At 42.7% G+C, this 19,888-nt stretch overlaps 1 protein-coding gene across 6 annotated transcripts in view; it reads right to left on the reverse strand.

Annotated features, from left to right (window-relative positions):
* The window catches only part of LOC118384346 (pre-B-cell leukemia transcription factor 1), a 51,963-nt gene extending 32,302 nt beyond the window's left edge, over positions 1 to 19,661 (reverse strand). The window contains exons 1-3 of one of the 6 annotated variants that reach the window (XM_035770774.2): positions 18,091 to 19,661; positions 14,198 to 14,311; positions 12,271 to 12,344 (exon numbers count right to left, since the gene is read on the reverse strand). In XM_035770774.2, the coding sequence (XP_035626667.1) occupies positions 12,271 to 12,344; positions 14,198 to 14,311; positions 18,091 to 18,269 (367 nt within the window). In that variant the 5' untranslated portion in view covers positions 18,270 to 19,661. The remainder of the gene's footprint in view (positions 1 to 12,270; positions 12,345 to 14,197; positions 14,312 to 18,090) is intronic. The other 5 variants (XM_035770775.2, XM_035770779.2, XM_035770778.2 and 2 more) reach the window with 5 other exon arrangements.
* Between the last annotated feature and the right edge of the window lie 227 nt (positions 19,662 to 19,888).

The raw sequence follows: 19,888 nt of genomic DNA on the forward strand, positions 1-19,888 counted from the left end.
AATTAGGGCCGATTTCAAGTTTTCATAATCGGAAATCGGTATTTTTGGGCACCGGTTTGTTTATTTTTATATACCTTTATTTAACTAGGCAAGTCAGTTAAGAACACATTCTTATTTTCAATGACGGCCTAGGAACAGTGGGACGGCCTAGGAACCTTGTCAGCTCGGGGGATCCAATCTCGCAACCTTACAGTTAACTAGTCCAACGCAATAACGACCTGCCTCTCTCGTTGCACTCCACAAAGAGACTGCCTGTTACGCAAGTGCAGTAAGCCAAGGTAAGTTGCTAGCTAGCATTAAACTTATCTTATAAAAAACAATCATAATCACTAGTTAACTACACATGGTTGATGATATTACTAGATATTATCTAGCGTGTCCTGCGTTGCATATAATCTGACTGAGCATACAAGCATACAAGTAAGTATCTGACTGAGCGGTGGAAGGCAGAAGCAGGCGCGTAAACATTCATTCAAACAGCACTTTCGTGCGTTCTGCCAGTAGTTGTGCGTCAAGCATTGTGCTGTTTATGACTCCAAGCCTATCAACTCCCAAGATGAGGCTGGTGTAACCGAAGTGAAATGGCTAGCTAGTTAGCGCGCACTAATAGCGTTTCAAACGACACAGCCTTCTAGTAGTTGTTCCCCTTGCTCTGCATGGGTAACGCTACTTCGATGGTGGCTGTTGTCGTTGTGTTGCTGGTTCGATGCCCAGGGAGGAGCGAGGAGAGGGACGGAAGCTATACTGTTACACTGGCAATACTAAAGTGTCTATAAGAACATCCAATAGTCAAAGGTTAATGAAATACAAATGGTATAGAGGGAAATAGTCCTATAATTCCTATAATAACTACAACCTAAAACTTCTTACCTGGGAATATTGCAGACTCGTGTTAAAAGGAACCACCAGCATATTTTCTCATGTTCTGAGCAAGGAACTGAAACGTCAGCTTTCTTACAAAGCACATATTGAACTTTTACTTTCTTCTCCAACACTGTGTTTTTGTATTATTTCAACCAAATTGAACATGTTTCATTATTTACTTGAGGCTAAATTGATTTTATTGATGTATTATATTAAGTTCAAATAAGTGTTCATTCAGTATTGTTGTAATTGTCATTATTTAAAAAAATATATATATACACATACATTTTTTTTTAATTATAATTTTTTTTTATATATATATTTTTTTATATATATATATATATTTTTTTAAATCGTCCGATGAAATCGGTATCGGCTTTTTTGGTCCTCCAATAATCGGTATCTGCGTTGAAAAATCATAATCGGTCGACTTCTAGTTTTTACACATGGTCTGCCACTGCGAGGACGATCAGATGTCCGCCCTGTCTCGCTATCTTAGGCGTCTCAGTACGGACATGGCAATTTATTGCTCTGGCCACATCTGCAGTCATCATGTCTCCTTGCAGCATGCCTAAGGCACATTCACGCAGATCAGCAGGGACCCTGGGCATCTTTTGGTGTTTTTCAGAGTCAGTAGAAAGGCCTCTTTAGTGTCCTAAGTTTTCATAACTGTGACCTTAATTACCATCTGTAAGCTGTTAGTGTGTTAACGACTGTTTCACAGGTGCATGTTCATGAATTGTTTATGGTTCATTGCACAAGCATGGGAAACAGTGTTTAAACCCTTTTTACAGATGATCTTTGAAAGACAGGGTCCTGAAAAGGGCTGTTTTTGCTTTTTTTGTTGTTGCTGAGTTTAGTATCGAAAAAGTACAGTTTCAGTATACTGTGCAACACTAGTAGTTACCCTTGACAACAACCTAAGCAGGCTATCATTTACAAACCAAGTTGAGAATCATTTTGTTCTACATTGTCAACCAGCTTCATCCAGGTTGTCCTAACGCATTGTAAATGGTATGTGTTTCTCTTGTTTTAAGTGGCATACTGTACATTGCCTATAGGAATTTCCGTTTACCCAAACTTTGGGCTCGGCCTGCTCTTCAGCCAACAGACGCCGAAGGACTTAACCTCGTAAAAAAATGCATTAAAAAGTCTGAGGTTTCTCCAACAACTCGTTAAGTTTTACAGCTAGGTTCAAATGAAGCTCTTTGAAAAAGAATAATAATTAAAAGGGCTTAATTAGCCATGTGATTCACTGGGACGGCAGGGCCGATGGCTCTAGTCGGTACTACAGCAGAGCCAGGACCAATGCTGTGTGTGTGTCTGAAACTGTACCCTATTTTTTTTTTTAAACAAGTGCACACTACTTTTGACCAGGGCTTTTCTGTACTTGACATGGCAAGATGGGTGTTTTGCTCCTTAGAGAACATTTTACAATAAATCTTGGACTAACTTTTGAAAGCCGACTAAATCAGTCAGTGAACTAGCTCAAGCAGCATCGTCCCAGGTAACAGTAACAGTCCACAGACAAACCCTGATCTAGAACATTTAAGGATGTCTACGGTCAGAGACATTCAATATTTAACTGTTGGTGTCAGCTGCTAAACGGCATATATTATTGATTATAATAATAACTAGGTTAATTTCAGGAAATAATTACAGCTTATTGCCTTTCTTTTCAATAAACAACCAATAAAAGCAAACAGCTTCATTTGGAGGCTGAAAAACAACATGGCTGTTGCTTTTAAGTGGGTTGAAGTCGATTCCAAAACCCTGGCTTGTACCTCGATTTCAATAAACAGGCCTAAAACAGACGTGCTTGAGGTTTACATGTTCCGTCATTAAAACATTCTACAACGCTGGCTCATTCAGTAGAGCATGGTGCTTGCAACGCCAAGGGACGGGGGTTCGATTCCAGTTGACCCATACGTAAAAATGTACGCCTGCATGACTATGTCACTTTGGATGAAAGCATCTGCTAAACGGCATATTATTAAACTGGAAAAACAGTGCAGAGAGAGGAAGGAGGAATGAAAGAAATGTGTACCAGGGTCATGTCGAGAAAGAAAACTTAGCTGCAGAAAAAGGCAGGAGAGCAGAATCCACACAGGCAAACTAGGATTAAAAAGTAACCGCAGTAGCTTTTGGCAAAAACTTTCCCCATTGCACCAGTAGCTATTTTTAATGCCAATGCCCGAGAGAGAAAAGGAACAGAACAGGCCGTCAACCCAGAGTGGAAGCAAAGGAATTGTCTCTTCAACTTTGATCAATTCAAAATTCCTCTGTCTCTCCCTCTGCTTTTAATTTGTTTCAGAGTGAGTCGTCAACAAAAGATTTTAAAAAAAATAAAAAATAAAAAAAAGTTTAAATGTTCACTCAGATGAAGGTAATATTTAACGTGAGAGAAAGAAAGAGGGATAGAGAGAGAGACAAGAGGAGAGGGGTGGAGAGCAAAACAGAAAAAGAACAGAAAGAAGCGAGAAAAAGAGCGAGACTGGTGGTGAAGGGGGAGAGGAGGGAGGGGTCCTGGCATTTTGAGCAGAACATTTCTTTAACAATGAAAACAATCTACCCAAATGCAGCACTCAGAGGAATTCACCTCCCCTCCCCCACACACTCCCCACTCCCCCCCCAACATTACCATATCAAAGCCCTGAGTTCAGAGCAAGTCTTCTCTTTCAAGAATGGGAGCGAGGCGAAGGGAGAGAAGGAGGGGGAGAGGACAAGACCGAAGCAGCAGGAGTAGACCAGAGCACTGAGTTTGCTTTTATCTCTGCTGTTCAGTGTGGGTGTGTGTTCGTTCATGCCTGTGTGTAAAGACTGCAGAAAATCTAGTAGAGATACTAGAGGACTACTGATTGGGGCCTTCCATAGGCTGCAGCAGAGAGAGAGAGAGACCTACGCCTTCACTATATAGAAATGCTAAAACAGTAAAGAAATATGCCAAGCAAAAAGAAAAAACAGGTATCAGCAGAAAGCCGCTCAATGTCATTTAGGCTTTGGTGGTATACCGTATACTGGGGTATTTGGAAATAGACAGGGATTAGACTGCTTAAAAATCCTTCTTTAACCAGCCTCCTCTCCTTCAATCTACCCTGATTGAAGGCTGAACAGCCTGACAGTATTTTGCAATAGTGTCAAAACTATCACTTTTTTTTTAAGCTACTGTAAGTAAATAACAGCAGTCAACTATGTGTTAAATTAGATTGTGTTCTTCAATTCATACATTTTTCATTATGAAAAATGCCGGTAGTACCCAGTCACGTGGTGCTTGTTTACAAGCACGGCAGGCCCATTTAGGCAGGATTAAGTGGCCACCTACAGCGCGAGCTTTACGAGGGTGGGATTTTCTGAGCTAAAACTGATTAAAGACGCACCACACTGTTTTTTTAAACATTTTATTTAACCTTTATTTAAACTAGGCAAGTCAGTTAAGAACACATTCTTAATTACAATGACGGCCTACCAGGGAACAGTGGGTTAAAGGGCCTTGTTCAGGGGAAGAACGACAGATTTTTACCTTGTCAGCTCAGGGATTTGATCCAGCAACCTTTTGGTTATTGGCCCAACCACTAGAACACCTGCCGCCACGACTGTGGCCCTAAAACAATGACAATTTCTCTAAACCAGTGGCATAATGGCTTTTTAGGTCAGCGTTGATGATACACATGGGCGCAAAATATCCTCTTAAGAAGTTAAGGTGTAGGGGGCAGCATTTTCACTTTTGGATAAATAGCGTGCCCAATTTCAACTTCCTGCTACTCATGCCAAGAATATAAGATCTGCATATTATTAGTAGATTATTTCTATTATTGGATTGAAAACACTGAAGTTTCTAAAACTGTTTGAATCATGTCTGTGAGTATAACAGAACTTATGTAGCAGGCAAAACCCAGAGGACTAACCGTTCAGAAGTATTTTTTATAAGTCTGTCTGTTCAGTGAGTTCTCATTGGGAAACAATATTTCTTAGGAACTGGTTTCAGTTCCTACCGCTTCCACTGGATGTCACCAGTCTTTGGAATTTGGTTGAGGTTATTCATTTTTTAAATTTTCTTTTACCTTTATTGAACTAGGCAAGTCAGTTAAGAACAACTTATTTTCAATGACGGCCTAGGAACAGTGGGTTAACTGCCTGTTCAGGGGCAGAACGACAGATTTTGACCTTGTCAGCTCGGGGATTCAATCTTGCAACCGTGCGGTTAACTAGTCCAATGCTCTAACCACCTGCCTTACATTGCACTCCACAAGGAGCCTGCCTGTTACGTGAATGCAGTAAGAAGCCAAAGTAAGTTGCTAGCTAGAATTAAACTTATTTTATAAAAAACAATCCTTATCACTAGTTAACTACACATGGTTGATGAAATTACTAGTTTATCTAGCGTGTCCTGCGTTGCATATAAATCGATGCAGTGCGCATTCGTTACTCCAACGTGGACCTAACCATAAAACATCAACGCCTTTCTTAAAATCAATACACAAGTATATATTTTTAAACCTGCATATTTCGTTAATATTGCCTGCTAACATTAATTCCTTTAACTAGGGAAACGGTGTCACTTCTCTTGCAACAGAGTCAGGGTATATGCAGCAGTTTGGGCCGCCTGGCTCGTTGCGAACTGTGTGAAGACTATTTCTCCCTAACAAAGACAGCCAACTTCGCCAAACGGGGGATGATTTAACAAAAGCGCATTTGCAAAAAAAGCACAATCGTTGCACGACTGTACCTAACCATAAACATCAATGCCTTTCTTAAAATCAATACACAGAAGTATATCTTTTTAAAGAAATCCAGGTTAGCAGGCAATATTAACAAGGTGAAATTGTGTCACTTCTCTTGCGTTCATTGCATGCAGAGTCAGGGTATATGCAGCAGTTTGGGCCGCCTGGCTCGTTGCGAACTAATTTGCCAGAATTTTACCATTATTATGACATGAGGCTCGTATTTCTGTGTGTTATTATGTTATAATTAAGTCTATGATGTGATATTTGATAGAGCAGTCTGACTGAGCGATGGTAGGCAGCAGCAGGCTCATACGCATTCATTCAAACAGCACTTGCGTGCTTTTTGCCAGCAGCTCATCGCAACGCTTCAAGCATTGAGCCGTTTATGACTTCAAGCCTATCAACTCCCGAGATTAGTCTGGTGTAACCAATGTGAAATGGCTAGCTAGTTAGCGGGGTGCGCACTAATAGCTTTTCAATCGGTCACTCGCTCTGAGACTTGGAGTAGTTGTTCCCCTTGCTCTGCAAGGGCCGTGGCTTTTGTGGAGCGATGCTTCGAGGGTGGCTGTTGTGGATGTGTTCCTGGGTCGAGCCCAGGTAGGGGCGAGGAGAGGGATGGAAGCTATACTGTTACACTGGCAATACTATAGTGCCTATAAGAACATCCAATACGAATGCTAGAGAGAAATAGTCCTATAATAACTACAACCTAAAACGTATTACCTGGGAATATTGAAGACTCATGTTAAAAGGAACCACCAGCTTTCATATGTTCTCATGTTCTGAGCAAGGAACTGAAACGTTAGCTTTCTTACATGGCACATATTGCACTTTTACTTTCTTCACCAACACTTTGTTTTTGCATTATTTAAACCAAATTGAACATGTTTCATTATTTATTTGAGGCTAAATTGATTTGATTGATGTATTATATTAAGTTAAAATAAGTGTTCATTCAGTATTGTTGTAATTGTCATTATCACAAATAAATAAATAAAAATTAAAACCGTCCGATTAATCGGTATCAGCTTTTTTTGGGTGCTCCAATAATCGGTATCGGCATTGAAAAATCACAATCGGTTGACCATTTTATATATCTCCAAAAAATAAAGGGAACACTTAAACAACACAATATAACTCCAAGTCAATCACACTTCTGTGAAATCAAACTGTCCACTTAGGAAGCAACACTGATTGACAATAATTTTCACATGCTGTTGTGCAAATGGAATAGACAACAGGTGGAAATTATAGGCAATTAGCAAGACACCCCCAATAAAGGAGTGGTTCTGCAGGTGGGGACCACAGACCACTTCTCAGTTCCTATGCTTCTTGATTGATGTTTTGGTCACTTTTGAATGCTGGCGGTGCTTTCACTCTAGTGGTAGCATGAGACGGAGTCTACAACCCACACAAGTGGCTCAGGTAGTGCAGCTCATCTAGGATGGCACATCAATGCAAGCTGTGGCAAGAAGGTTTGCTGTGTCTGTCAACGTAGTGTCCAGAGCATGGAGGCGCTACCAGGAGACAGGCCAGTATATCAGGAGACGTGGAGGAGGCCGTAGGAGGGCAACAACCCAGCAGCAGGCCTGCTTTTGTGCAAGGAGGAGCACTGCCAGAGCCCTGCAAAATGACCTCCAGCAGGCCACAAATGTGCATGTGTCTGCTCAAACGGTCAGAAACAGACTCCATGAGGGTGGTATGAGGGCCCGACATCCACAGGTGGGGGTTGTGCTTACAGCCCAACACCGTGCAGGACGTTTGGCATTTGCCAGAGAACACCAAGATTGGCAAATTCGCCACTGGCGCCCTGTGCTCTTCACAGATGAAAGCAGGTTCACACTGAGCACGTGACAGTCTGGAGACGCCGTGGAGAACGTTCTGCTGCCTGCAACATCCTCCAGCATGACCGGTTTGGCGGTTGGTCAGTCATAGTGTGGGGTGGCATTTCTTTGAGGGGCCGCACAGCCCTCCATGTGCTCGCCAGAGGTAGCCTGACTGCCATTAGGTACCGAGATGAGATCCTCAGACCCCTTGTGAGACCATATACTGGTGCGGTTGTCCCTGGGTTCCTCCTAATGCAAGACAATGCTAGACGTCCCTGGGTTCCTCCTAATGCAAGACAATGCTAGACCTCATATGGCTGGAGTGTGTCAGCAGTTCCTGCAAGAGGAAGGCATCGATGCTATGACTGGCCCGCCCGTTCCCCAGACCTGAATCCAATTGAGCACATCTGAGACATCATGTCTCGCTCCATCCACCAACGCCACGTTGCACCAGACTGTCCAGGAGTTGGCGGATGCTTTAGTCCAGGTCTGGGAGGAGATCCCTCTGGAGACCATCCGCCATCTCATCAGGAGCATGCCCAGGCATGTGCTGATTTTGTTGTCAGCACATTCAACTATGTAAAGAAAAATGTAATTCATATATACCTGTTGCCACAAGAAAAGGGCAACCAGTGGAGAACAAACACCATTGTAAATACAATCTTACTTCCTACATTAAATTAGTTAGATTTCAACTATTTACTTCCAACTATTTGCACATTGTAACATTTGAAATGTCTATTCTTTTAACTTTTTTTGTGTGTCATGTTGACTGTTCATTTCTGATTGTTAATTTCCCTTGTTTATTGTCTATTTAACTTGCCATGGCAAATGTAAACATATTTCCCATGCCAATAAAGCCCTTTGAATTGAATTAGGAGAGGAGAGAGGAGGAGAGGAGAGAGATACAGAGAGCAGGAGGAAGGGGTGATTTCTATTGACATTCCAGAGGCACATCATGGAGCCTGCAGGGGGTCTTGTGGAGATACAGGGAAATGGCAGAGCAGGTAGGCCTATACGCATCTGGTAGGAAGAGGGGCACTAAATACAGAATAGCCAGCAGACTGGAGCAGAGGTGAAGATGATAGACCATAACATTGGCCTACATACAACCACAGGTATCGTAACACTTCAACAAGCCGCTTTGCATGGATGCAAGTAAACTGAACAAAAATATAAGACGCAACATGTAAAGTGTTGGTCCCATGTTTCATGAGCTGAAATAAAAAAAGATCCCAGACATTGTCCATATGCACAAAAAGCTAATTTCTCTCCAATTTGGGGCACATATTTCTTTACATCCCTGCTAGTGAGCATTTATCATTTGCCAAGATAATCCATCCACCTGACAGGTGTGGTATATCAAGAAGCTGATTGAACCGCGTGATTACACAGCTGCGCCCTGTGCTGGGGACAATAAAAGGCCACCTAAAAACGTGCAGTTTTGTCACAACGCCACAGACGTCTCAAGTTGAGGATGTGTGCAAATGTCATGCTGACTGCAGGAATGTCCACCAGAGCTGTTTTCTACCAAATGCCAACTCCAACGTTGTTTTAGAGAATTTGGCATTACGTCCAACTGGCCTCAACTGCAGACCATGTGTAACCACGCCAGCCCAACGACCTTCACATCCGGCTGATGAAACTGTGGGATTGCACAACCGAATAATTTCTGTCAAAAATCGTCTCAGGGAAGCTCATTTGCGTGTGCGTCGTCTCCACCAGGGTCTTGACCTGACTGTGTCGTAACAGACTTCAGTGTGCAAATGCTCATCTTCGTAGGGCCACTGGCACGCTAGAGAAGTGTCCTCTTCAGGGATGAATCCCGGTTGCAACTGTACCAGGCAAGTGGCAGACAGTGTGATTGGCATTGTGTGAGTGAGCGGTTGGCCGAACATTGTGAACACAGTGCCCCATGGTGGCGGTGGGGTTATGGTAGACAGGCATAAGACAACATAAGATAACATTTGCATTTTATGGATGGCAATTTGAATGCACAGAGATACCGTGACGAGATCCTAAAGCCCATTGTAGTGCCATTCATCTGCCACCATTACCTCATGTTTCAGCATGATAATACATGGCCCCATGTCGGAAAGATCTGTACACAATTCCTGGAAGCTGAAAATGTCCCAGTTCTTCCATTGCCTTCATACTCACCAGGCATGTCACCCATTGAGCATGTTTGGGATGCTCTGGATCAATGTGTACGACAGCGTGTTCCAGGTCCCGCAAATATCCAGCAATTCACGCAGTCATTGAAGAGGAGTGGGACAACATTCCACAGGCCACAATCAACTCTATGCGAGTAGATGTGCAGAGCTGCATGAGGTAAATGGTGGTCACACCAGATACGGACTGATTTTCTGATCCATGCCACTTCCAGTTTTTTTTTTAAAAAGGCATCTGTGACCAACCAATGCATATCTGCATTCCCAGGCATGGGATATCCATAGATTGATTTAATTCAACTGTTTTCCTTATATGAACAGTGAAATTATGGCATTTACATATTTTGTTCTGTGTATTTAATAACCACAGCAAAGCTGAAGGTGACATCCAAACCAACCAGATATAATCTATAACTCCCATTGCCTCAATTCCATCCCCACATTTTCAGACCTCTCTCCACTAGAAGGCTTAATGTGAAATATCGAAGTGAATGGCATTAGGGTAAATAAGGCCACAAGTTGCCTGGGCAACAAGTTGCCTGGGCAACAGGCTATCCCCCACCCATTCAAGCCTACCCTTTAGTCTGGTCCTATGAGGAGAGAGCAATAATGCACTACTGAAAGGTCACCACAACAGGCGGCAGTGCAGCAGCACTTTCAAACTGTATTGCAAAAGGAGAGGGAAGAGAGGAGAGCAGAGGAGGATGGGGACGTAATTTAAGGCAGGGAAAGGAGAGAATCTATGAAAAAGAGAGGAAAAAGAGTGGAGAGAAAGGAGGGTAGGTAGCTGTAAAGCCCAGCCCATCTCCTCCCACGCTAGTCACCACAACCATCAATCTGCCATCCATCCACTCCTGAGCTGGCCTCCTCCTTTGAACAATGCCAGAGAGAGCTGCCCTGCTAGCTAGCTGACTGGAATAGCTAATAAGATAGGAACAGAGTACTTTTCAATGAGAGCCATGGCTGGTCTGGAAAAGCTACACTACATGACCAATAGTATGTGGACATCTGCTCGGTGAACATCTCATTCCAAAATCCTGCGCATGAATATGGAGTTGGTCCCCCGTTTGCTGCTATAACAGCCTGCACTCTTCTGGGATGGCTTTCCACTAGATGTTGGAACATTGCATCCATTCAGCCACAAGAGCATTAGTGAGGTCGGGCACTGCTGTTGGGCGATTAGGCCTGGCTCGCAGTCAGCGTTCCAATTCATACCAAAGGTTTTCTATGGGGTTGAGGTCAGGGCTCTGTGCAGGCCAGTCAAGTTCTTCCACACCGATCAACAAACCATTTCTATATGGACCTCACTTTGTGCACAGGGGCATTGTCATGCTGAAACAGGAAAGGGCCTTCCCCAAACTGTTGCCACAAAGTTGGAAGCACAGAATCGTCTAGAATGTCATTGTATGCTATAGCGTTAAGATTACCCTTCCCTGAAAATAAGGGGACTAGCCGAACCATGAACAAAAATACACTAAAAATAGCCCCAGACCATTATTCCTCCTCCAAACTTTACAGTTGCCAATATGCATTGGGGCAGGTAGCGTTTTTCTGGCATCCGCCGAAACCCAGATTTCTCTGTCGGACTGCCAGATTCTGAAGCATGATTAATCCCTCCAGAGAACATGTTTCCACTACTCCAGAGTCCAATGGCGGTGAGCTTTACACCACTCTAGTCAACGCTTGGCATTGCGCACGGTGATCTTAGGCTTGTGTGCGCGGCTGCTCGGCCATGGAAACCCATGAAGCTCCCGACGAACAGTTCTTGTGCTTACATTGCTTCCAGAGGAAGTTTGGATCTCGCTAATAAATGTTGCAACCGACAAATTATTTTTACACACTACGTGCTTCAGAACTCGGTCCCGTTCTGTGAGCTTGTGTGGCTTACCACTTCATGGCTGAGCAGTTGTTGTTCCTAGACATTTCCACTTCCCAATAACAGCACTCACAGTTAACCGGGGTAGAAAGTTTACGAACTGACTTGTTGGAAAAGTGCCATCCTATGACGGTGCCACATTGAAAGTCACTAAGCTCTTCAGTAAGGCAAATCTACTGCCACTGTTTGTCTATGGAGATTGCATGGCTGTGTGCTCAATTTTATACACCCATCAGCAACGGGCGTGCCTCGTAGCCACACACACACACACACACACACACACACACACTTAAATATATAAACAAAATTATGGTCACAGATCCTTTCCCTGACTGAAATTGCTCCCAGACAAGTAAAGTGTACTCCACATTGATGAAATTAGCACGATCGCTTCCAGCAGGTTAAGATCACCTCAGCATAACAAAAACCACCATCTAATTTCCTTTCGAACCTCAGCTACCAAATCAACCAATGAGATCAATACACAGTGTTATCTGAGGTATAAATAGGTAATGAACCAGGTGCCAAGGGAACCATTAACGAACCAATGGAGGCACCCATAGGGCCTATGTCTGAAACAAACAACCTGGAAATACAGGTCATGCTTACACCAATCCAATGCTTTGAAACGTGTGGGGTGGGGGGGTGGGGGGGGTTAAGATACCATATTGTCTGTTTTCACAGAAATGTGTGTTTGCGTTATAAAACAATTCCTATTGAGTGCACATTTCAGCAGAAATGGTAGCGTACTGGGATTCAGGCAGACTGGGATGAGAGTTGAGAACAAAAAAAGGGAAGTGGAGACTCACCCGTCTTCTCTTTGATCTCACACAGAACGCTGAAGAGGGCGGGCTTCATTCTGTGACAGTTCAGGGCGTGTTTCCTACCGGCGAGAAAGGAGAGAGCGAGGGGGAGAAGAAAGAGAGAGCGGGTTGGAGGTAAGATAAGGAGATGCAGGTACATCGTCTAGTCATTTCATAGCATGTGCTGTTCCAAGGAAAAAAAGAGAGCTAGGTTGGAAATCGATGAGGTTCGTCCCATCCAGCGTTGATCTAGTTGAGCAAGGTTCTGTATTAGCGGATTTTCTAAAAGCTAATATAAACAAAACACACACAAAAAAAAAGGAAAACAGTTGTATTACCACAGGAATTAAACAAAGAAATGATCTACATCTGGGTTACAAGCTCTGATACTAATGAATGACAAAGCTATAGGCCTAGAATACATCCACAGTTTCACATTGATTTTAATATCTTGGTCCCCCGTAGCACAGTAAAGTTCCCTCCCAAGCCATGTTACTTTTGTACCCGCACAGCAATTTTTTTGGTGAAAGCATACTCTGCTGAACACCCACTCAGTGACACTTGACTTTTAATTATATTATAAACTCTCAATTAGAATATTCAATTAAAACAAACTAATGGGCCATGCACCATCACTGCTTAGTGCTCGCTCACATGCGCACAAACTGTACAGCAGTGGTAGTCAGGGCCTTATTACTGACGGGCACGCAGGGCATGCCCCCACCCCCCACCACACAAAATATTAATATTTCCAGAGGCAGCCCCCCCCCCCCCAAAAAAAAAACTTTGTTAAAGACCCAAACTGCTCAGATAGCATATGAATGTGTCTTAAGCCACGCCAAAATGTGTAGAATAGTAGGACATTTGCTTTTAAACTGCAAAAATTCTCTCTCAACCTCATGGCAAAATGTGTGGAATAGCAGTATTACCACTGGTAGTCATTGCAAAGCTTGCGAGCTGCATGATGCTCTCAGGAACTTAAATGGCGGCTTGTGAAAATTCATTTTTTAGCAGGGGGTTCTTGCCCAGGGGCTCATAATCTTTAAGAGGCCTTGACATTAAAGTCTGAAAATCCCTGTACACACACACACATAGAAACATGACTCACATATTCATCATTGCTCTGATCTGTGCAGCTTCAGTGAAGAGCTTAATATTGAGCCCTTCCAGAGTGTCATGTCCCTAGAGCTGTGGTCCTCATCTGAAGGGAACCTTTAAGGATTTTTTTTTTTATCATCTCTGCCTATTTATAAACCACAAAACATCTCATTTTCAAACGTATGAAATACATTGGGAGATCATGTGCTGAAATACACGACAGCTAAAACGTACATTCATGGATTTGATGGATAACAAAAATAAATAAATCACCAAATAATACAGGTTAAAAATAATTACTACCCAAAAGGAGAGACGGACAAAGTGTTCAACTTTTGAAAAACGGACCCGACACAGGCATCGGAGGGAGAATGAAAACAACCAAGACAAGTTAATATGAGTAGGCAACACCTAACCTCAACTCCACTCGTGTCCATGTAGGAGGCCTAACCTAGGCTATATCATATTGGGAAATGCGTGAGTATTTTTTTGCTGATAAGAAGTGTATATTGGTGAGTCTGCCAATAACGAGGGGATCGCTCGTTAGGTTACTCCTTCGAGCGAGCGCATAATTGTGTCCACCTGTATGTGGGTCTTAATTCTATGTAGCCTTTATTTACACAGGTTTGTCTCACTGAGCTTACATTTTCGAGAGCTGCTCAGGTAAAAACGTTTTTTTTTTTTGTATTTGAAAAATCACCGCTGGATTTGAGTGGGAGAGGGGCTATGGAGGGAGGTGGGAGTCGGGGGTATGAGCAGGAGCAGGTGTGGTGCTCGTGCTTTCATGGGGCATGCGGTTGGTCCTGTGGGTCCGGTAGACTTATACACTACTGACCTGTGCTGGAAGTTGAGTGGCAGGCCACCCCCTGCCGTGCCCCCCCCAGCTTCCCCTCCCTCTGCGGGGTCATCTGATCCACCCCAGTGCGCCGGCGACTCCTCTGGCCAGCATCTGGACATGGGGTAACAGGGAGGAGAGGGTGAGGGGCGGGCAGGACAGGTAGTGCACTAGTTGTCCATCTCATCGGTTCTCTCATGCCACCCGGCCCAGAAAGTAACACCCCACGTCAGTATAAGGGCTATGTATGCATGCAAGGGGCCCCACAGGTGACATGCATGGCCTAGGTAGGCTACATTTGATGGCGTGTGTGTGCAGAGATATGCCAATCAAAGCGGCAGTCACCTCATTTGGCCCTCTTGTTTCGAGTGATAGGAGAGCATTTAGTCAAAATCAAACATTTTTATCAGAATTGAATAGGCCTTTATCAGACCATCCAAATCATGGACCGGACTAGTCCATGATGGGCTATATCATGTCCAAGTCGAAAATCAGCCGTCCATCGACTTCTTTCTCCATCTTGCTGCTGTATGGAAATAAGTAATTGACTGTCATCCCTGGCAAGTTTCCAAATGTATAAGATGTGTATATGTATTTTGTTAAACTTTCAAATAAAAATAAATCAATCTAGCTTACCTCTGCTGAGAGAAACAACTTGTGTGTAATTTCACTGATCTAGAGCATCTCAAGTCTTCAGACCTGCATATACAACTAATTTGGGTTGTGTAGGGTTGAGTATCGTGACAACCCTACACATAATAGGATTTAGCTGCTGCCTAAGAGTTTCTGACTCCATCCTCAGATGAGAAGGCCGAACACATGAAAACAACAGGAAGTACTAAAGGAGCAGGAGAACTGCTAGGCAAGTCATACATTTAAAAAAGAACTGCTCAATTCTGAACATCTCTCAGACACTATAGTACAACAGCCATCTAGAAACACACACACACACACAACCACATCGCACACACCATAGAGAAAGAAAAAGAGGCCTTTAACATTGTAAACACACTAACATTATTTTGGGCCTACATTTTTTCTTGAGCACGTATTTCAGGTCGTTAATTACGTCTTCAAAGTTATACCCTTAACAGTAAAGGCAATATCCTTGAGTTCATCAGAATCATCATAAGCTGCGTGTAGCGTCCAGCACCCCCTCAATTCTCATTAATAGAAACTAGATTTTCAGACAGCTGTACTCCCGTACACATTATAGGAGAATTGATTGCACCCCGTGCAAAATGAAAAGGATGCACACCATCAGGACGGGAGGGAGTGAATTAATTAAGAGAACCAGGTGGTCAAATGTGGGGTGGAAAATCACTAGCTAATGACACTTCACACACACTGGCCACAGCCTCGTATTGGGACAGCCGCGTCTTTTGTTCACAATTCTGACGCCCCCCACTTCAGCTGACCTACGGCTCCTCGGAGCCACATGGCATATGAATATGGGTAATTTGCTTATTGTCATGCACACACACACACCAAGAGTCATGATATGCAAACATATACTCTGCATACATTAACAATTGAAGTGAGAGACCTAAAATATTAATGACTGCTCTGTCAAAACACAAGTGACTGATTAACTTGTCCTATACCTACACCATGCTATTATATTTCCATAACCATGTTGATGTGTCATATCAGATATGGCATTGCGAATCATTTTTACAAGCCCACACAAGTGAAGTCCCTCCAACATTTTAACTAACGACCATTTGAATTTGAAAAGCTCATCACCGACAGCGACGGCTCAATTAAAGGAGGCCTGATTAGCATAGATAATGACAATGTAGGAGATTAATCAAGTGTATTTATGTGTCCAAACGGGCACCCTATTCCCTAAATATAGTGCACTACGTAAAAAGTAGTGCACTATAGAGGGAATATGGTTCCATTTGGGACGCATACATAATGGTACTTGCTATTTGGGATCTTTGGGATGTCTCCCGCCCCCACACCCCCATGGAAGTAGAAATGTACAATGGCTACGGTAAGAGTTTAGGTTAGGGTTATGGGATGCCGGGTAGCACAAACACGCAATTTATCTAGCAATGGATTGATTGAGCTTGCAAGCGACCACAGTGACGTAGACCCCCCCCCCCACTAAATTAATGCTAATGTGTATGAAAGAGGAAAACAGTGACATTTCATAATGTTCATCCACTTTGTATTAAAAAGATGGTGGTCTGACACACTATCATCACTTCAAGATAAGTTTAGTAATAGGGGACAGTACAATGTAGGGTTAGTATTTAAACAAGTTGAAGTGTGTTTTTACAAGTGCATACTGCAAATGTATTTGTATTACATGCACTAGTGTCGCATGGTATGGGCATTTGATAACAGACAAAAGCTTGCTGGGTAAAACTTCAGTTATCATGTAGTTGTGCCCACTGTTCAAGAGATCGAGGTGAACCGACGAGGCATCATAGATCTGCATGTTATATTTTACATAATCCAGGTAATATTGTTTGCCCTGGCTTTCCAACAACCTAGGACCTAATCAGATGGGCTATTTGCATAAGTGTACATCAAAATATGAACTCAGACACAGATGTCGCTATGTCTGAAAACCACAATGCAATGAGAGATGTTCTACTCTTGAGCTGTAAAACACAGGGCTATGGCCCAAGAATAGACTAAAGGAGCCTAACATTAGTCCTTATAGTCCAAAGATCTTACATATTCTGTTTAGAGGCGATTTGGCTCTGCCAGCCAACACAGCCAAATACTACATCTAAACGTGAATAGATTCTCAATAGCGGTATAGTTCTAGAAACATAAAGCCCTCTTTAATATCAAAATAATTTCACAAATGCAAAACACACACTTACTGTACACTGCTTTAACTGGTTTTAACACAGTTGCAGCAGACAGTATGTTAAAGTAACAACAATTTTGTGCGGCGTCAGTTTTCCGTTTACACAGGTGTTTCGAGACGCCGAAAGCCAATTGGCACAGGTAGTCTACTGTCTTCTGTAAAACAAGAGCTTTAAGATGGAAATATGTCCATGTGGGAACCCTAAAGCCCTATAAAAAAGTGTGTAGTAATTTAACTTGTTTTTAAATTAATTTTTATTATTTCTCCCTGATATGAAAGAGGTGTTTATTATGTTTCCAAACCTGTACTACAAACAATGCATGTTAACATTTAGCATAAATGGTGGGGCTCTTAACACAACTACCCTGGCCAGAAGATACTATTGTCACTAGGCATTAACGGTGGTATGCGTCTATGAACGGGCTAAGCCAGGGGTGTCAAACTAATTTTGCCACGCGGCCGCAATTCGGTTTTCAATGAAGTCCACCCGGAGAGCTGCACTGAAAATGTGTTAGATTTCCTTTCCTTCCAAATTTGCACAAAAAAAATCATTTTGAGGAAATTTGATGCTCACACTGTTTAGCTTACATTTTTGGGAGCTGGACAGTCAAGAAACTCTATGAATGTAGGTCAATTATCATTTCTACACAATTAAGATTTTGTTTTAGTAATTTTAAAGTATTTTGACTTCGTTTTCCTCCACGCAAAAATATAAATTACTTTACTTAAACCACACGCAAGATTGGTCCCCTCGCGGGCCGAATCCGGCCCCTGGGCCGTATGTTTGGCACCTCTGGGCTAGGCTATAGCGTAGAGCAATATTCTGTGAGTCTATGTGGGGAGCCTGCTTATTCTTTTCGTGTAACGTTTGCCCACCATTATATTATTTGTCAGATAATGAAATATTCGGTTGTTGATAAACCACAAGTGACTGAATAAAGCAGCGTGCATCACATCAAAAATATCCATCATTGTACTGTACCAGGCAACAAGCGAGCAACAGAACACAAGACAGCATTAACAAAAACATATCTTGTCTCATCTTCACAGCACGTTTTTTTACCTGGCCTGCGCCTCGTCCAGGCTTTCGTCTGTGATGGCCATGATCTGTTGTAGAATATCCCCAATGTCTTGTTGCGGTTGACCAAGCTGTTTTCTAACAGAGTCTGGGTCGCCAACGTCGCCTTGTGATAACCCGCCGAGTCCGGCGAGACCTGCCAGCATTCGCGTCTGATCATCCATAGCTACTTTCAAAGAAACCTAGGTCCTTTCCTCACAATCGAATTCACACAATTAGCCAGATAGCTAGCTAACAATGAAACCCCCAGCGCAAATCATACGCCACTGGCTGATAGTAATTAATTACAGCCAGCTAGTTAACCTAAAAAATAAAATTCCAAAGCAGTTCCACATTCATAAACGGTTTGTGCCGCTCGCCCGATGTCAATAACCACGGTAAGCTAGCGAATAAATGCTGCTAACTAAGCAACTGGCAAGCTAGCTAACCCTAAGAAACATACAGAGGGAAAAAAGCAACGGACACATCCACTAACTATGGAGCTGGCAGACAGCGCCTCACGCTAAAACAAGAAGAAAAGCGTTGTGTCCGGCGAATAAAATATGCATTCAAAATAATGCAACATAAATAAAGACCAAACAAAATGTCCGAACACCTCTCTAGCTAGAGTCATACGCTAATAAATCACACTTGCGGTGGTTCAAAGGGGCTTATCAAAACAAGAGTATTGTTTTCGCAGACTGGAAAAGGCAGCGCCAGGACCAGTGTGCATCGTTCACAGAACACCAGGTCGCGCTAGCTAGTGTAGCTAATTACCAAATTAGCTCGCTAAGTAGCCAGTTAGCTAGATACTTCAAATGTGTAAAACAAACTCGTATGGCATCGGTAAAGAAAATAACTAAATTACTATAATTTGATAACACTAGCTATGCAAATAACAGGTAAAAACAAAAGGGTTAATTTTAGATAACTATGCTGGCGCAAGTAAATAACGCTAACTGAATTAAAAGTGGCTAAAAATGTTAACGAGAACCACAACGCTAAAAGCTCAGAACATAAGTAGCTAGCTTGATGTGTGATAAAATAGAATCGCAACTGATTTAATTATTCCAAACTAAATTTAGCAAGTGGGCAATGCTAGTTTAAAAGGCAACGACGCTGGCATGCTAAATTAGTTAGCTAACAACAAAATGATCACCAGTATATTTTTACGGGTCCTCAGCTGGGACAGTCATTCTCCTCCCATGTAAAAAAAAAAAAAAAAAATCACGTTTGAGGAAAAAAATGTTTGCTGAAAGTTATAATGGCATTATTTTCCAACGGGCAGCCACGGAAAGATGAATTCCGTAACACTCTTGGCTGCAGTGGTGTGTGTTTTCTCAGATCTTCTTCCCCGATAAAGGTTAGCGTTTTCCTTTGCTGTTTTCTCCCTGCTGCTCATGAAGTCACAGACAACTCTGTGACCATACAATATCGCGCATTCAATTCACGATGCTACTGCGTCAGATTGTATTTGATTAGATATTCACTTTCCATGTGATTTTTTTTGTAGACATTTTCCTGTTTCATATAAACGAATCCAGGGCCATATGAAAAACTTCAGTCGGCTATTTTAGACTTTTGTATTGAACCAGTTTCGCTCCCTTCCCTGACATGCAGATGACCCTAATCAGTGTTTGCCCACTGAGCTAAGGCTGGCATTCAGGTCACAGGCAGTTATTTTTTATGCGAAATGAGACTTCACGGAAGCACTTCTGCTACAATAGTATACTGTCGAGAGGTCTTGACCTAAGTGGCACACTAAGTTTTCAGTGGGCAGATCAAGGGGTTGAGTTTGAATAAG

This window comes from Oncorhynchus keta, chromosome 5, assembly GCF_023373465.1.
Source record: "Oncorhynchus keta strain PuntledgeMale-10-30-2019 chromosome 5, Oket_V2, whole genome shotgun sequence".
NCBI classification, from domain to species: Eukaryota; Metazoa; Chordata; class Actinopteri; order Salmoniformes; family Salmonidae; genus Oncorhynchus; species Oncorhynchus keta.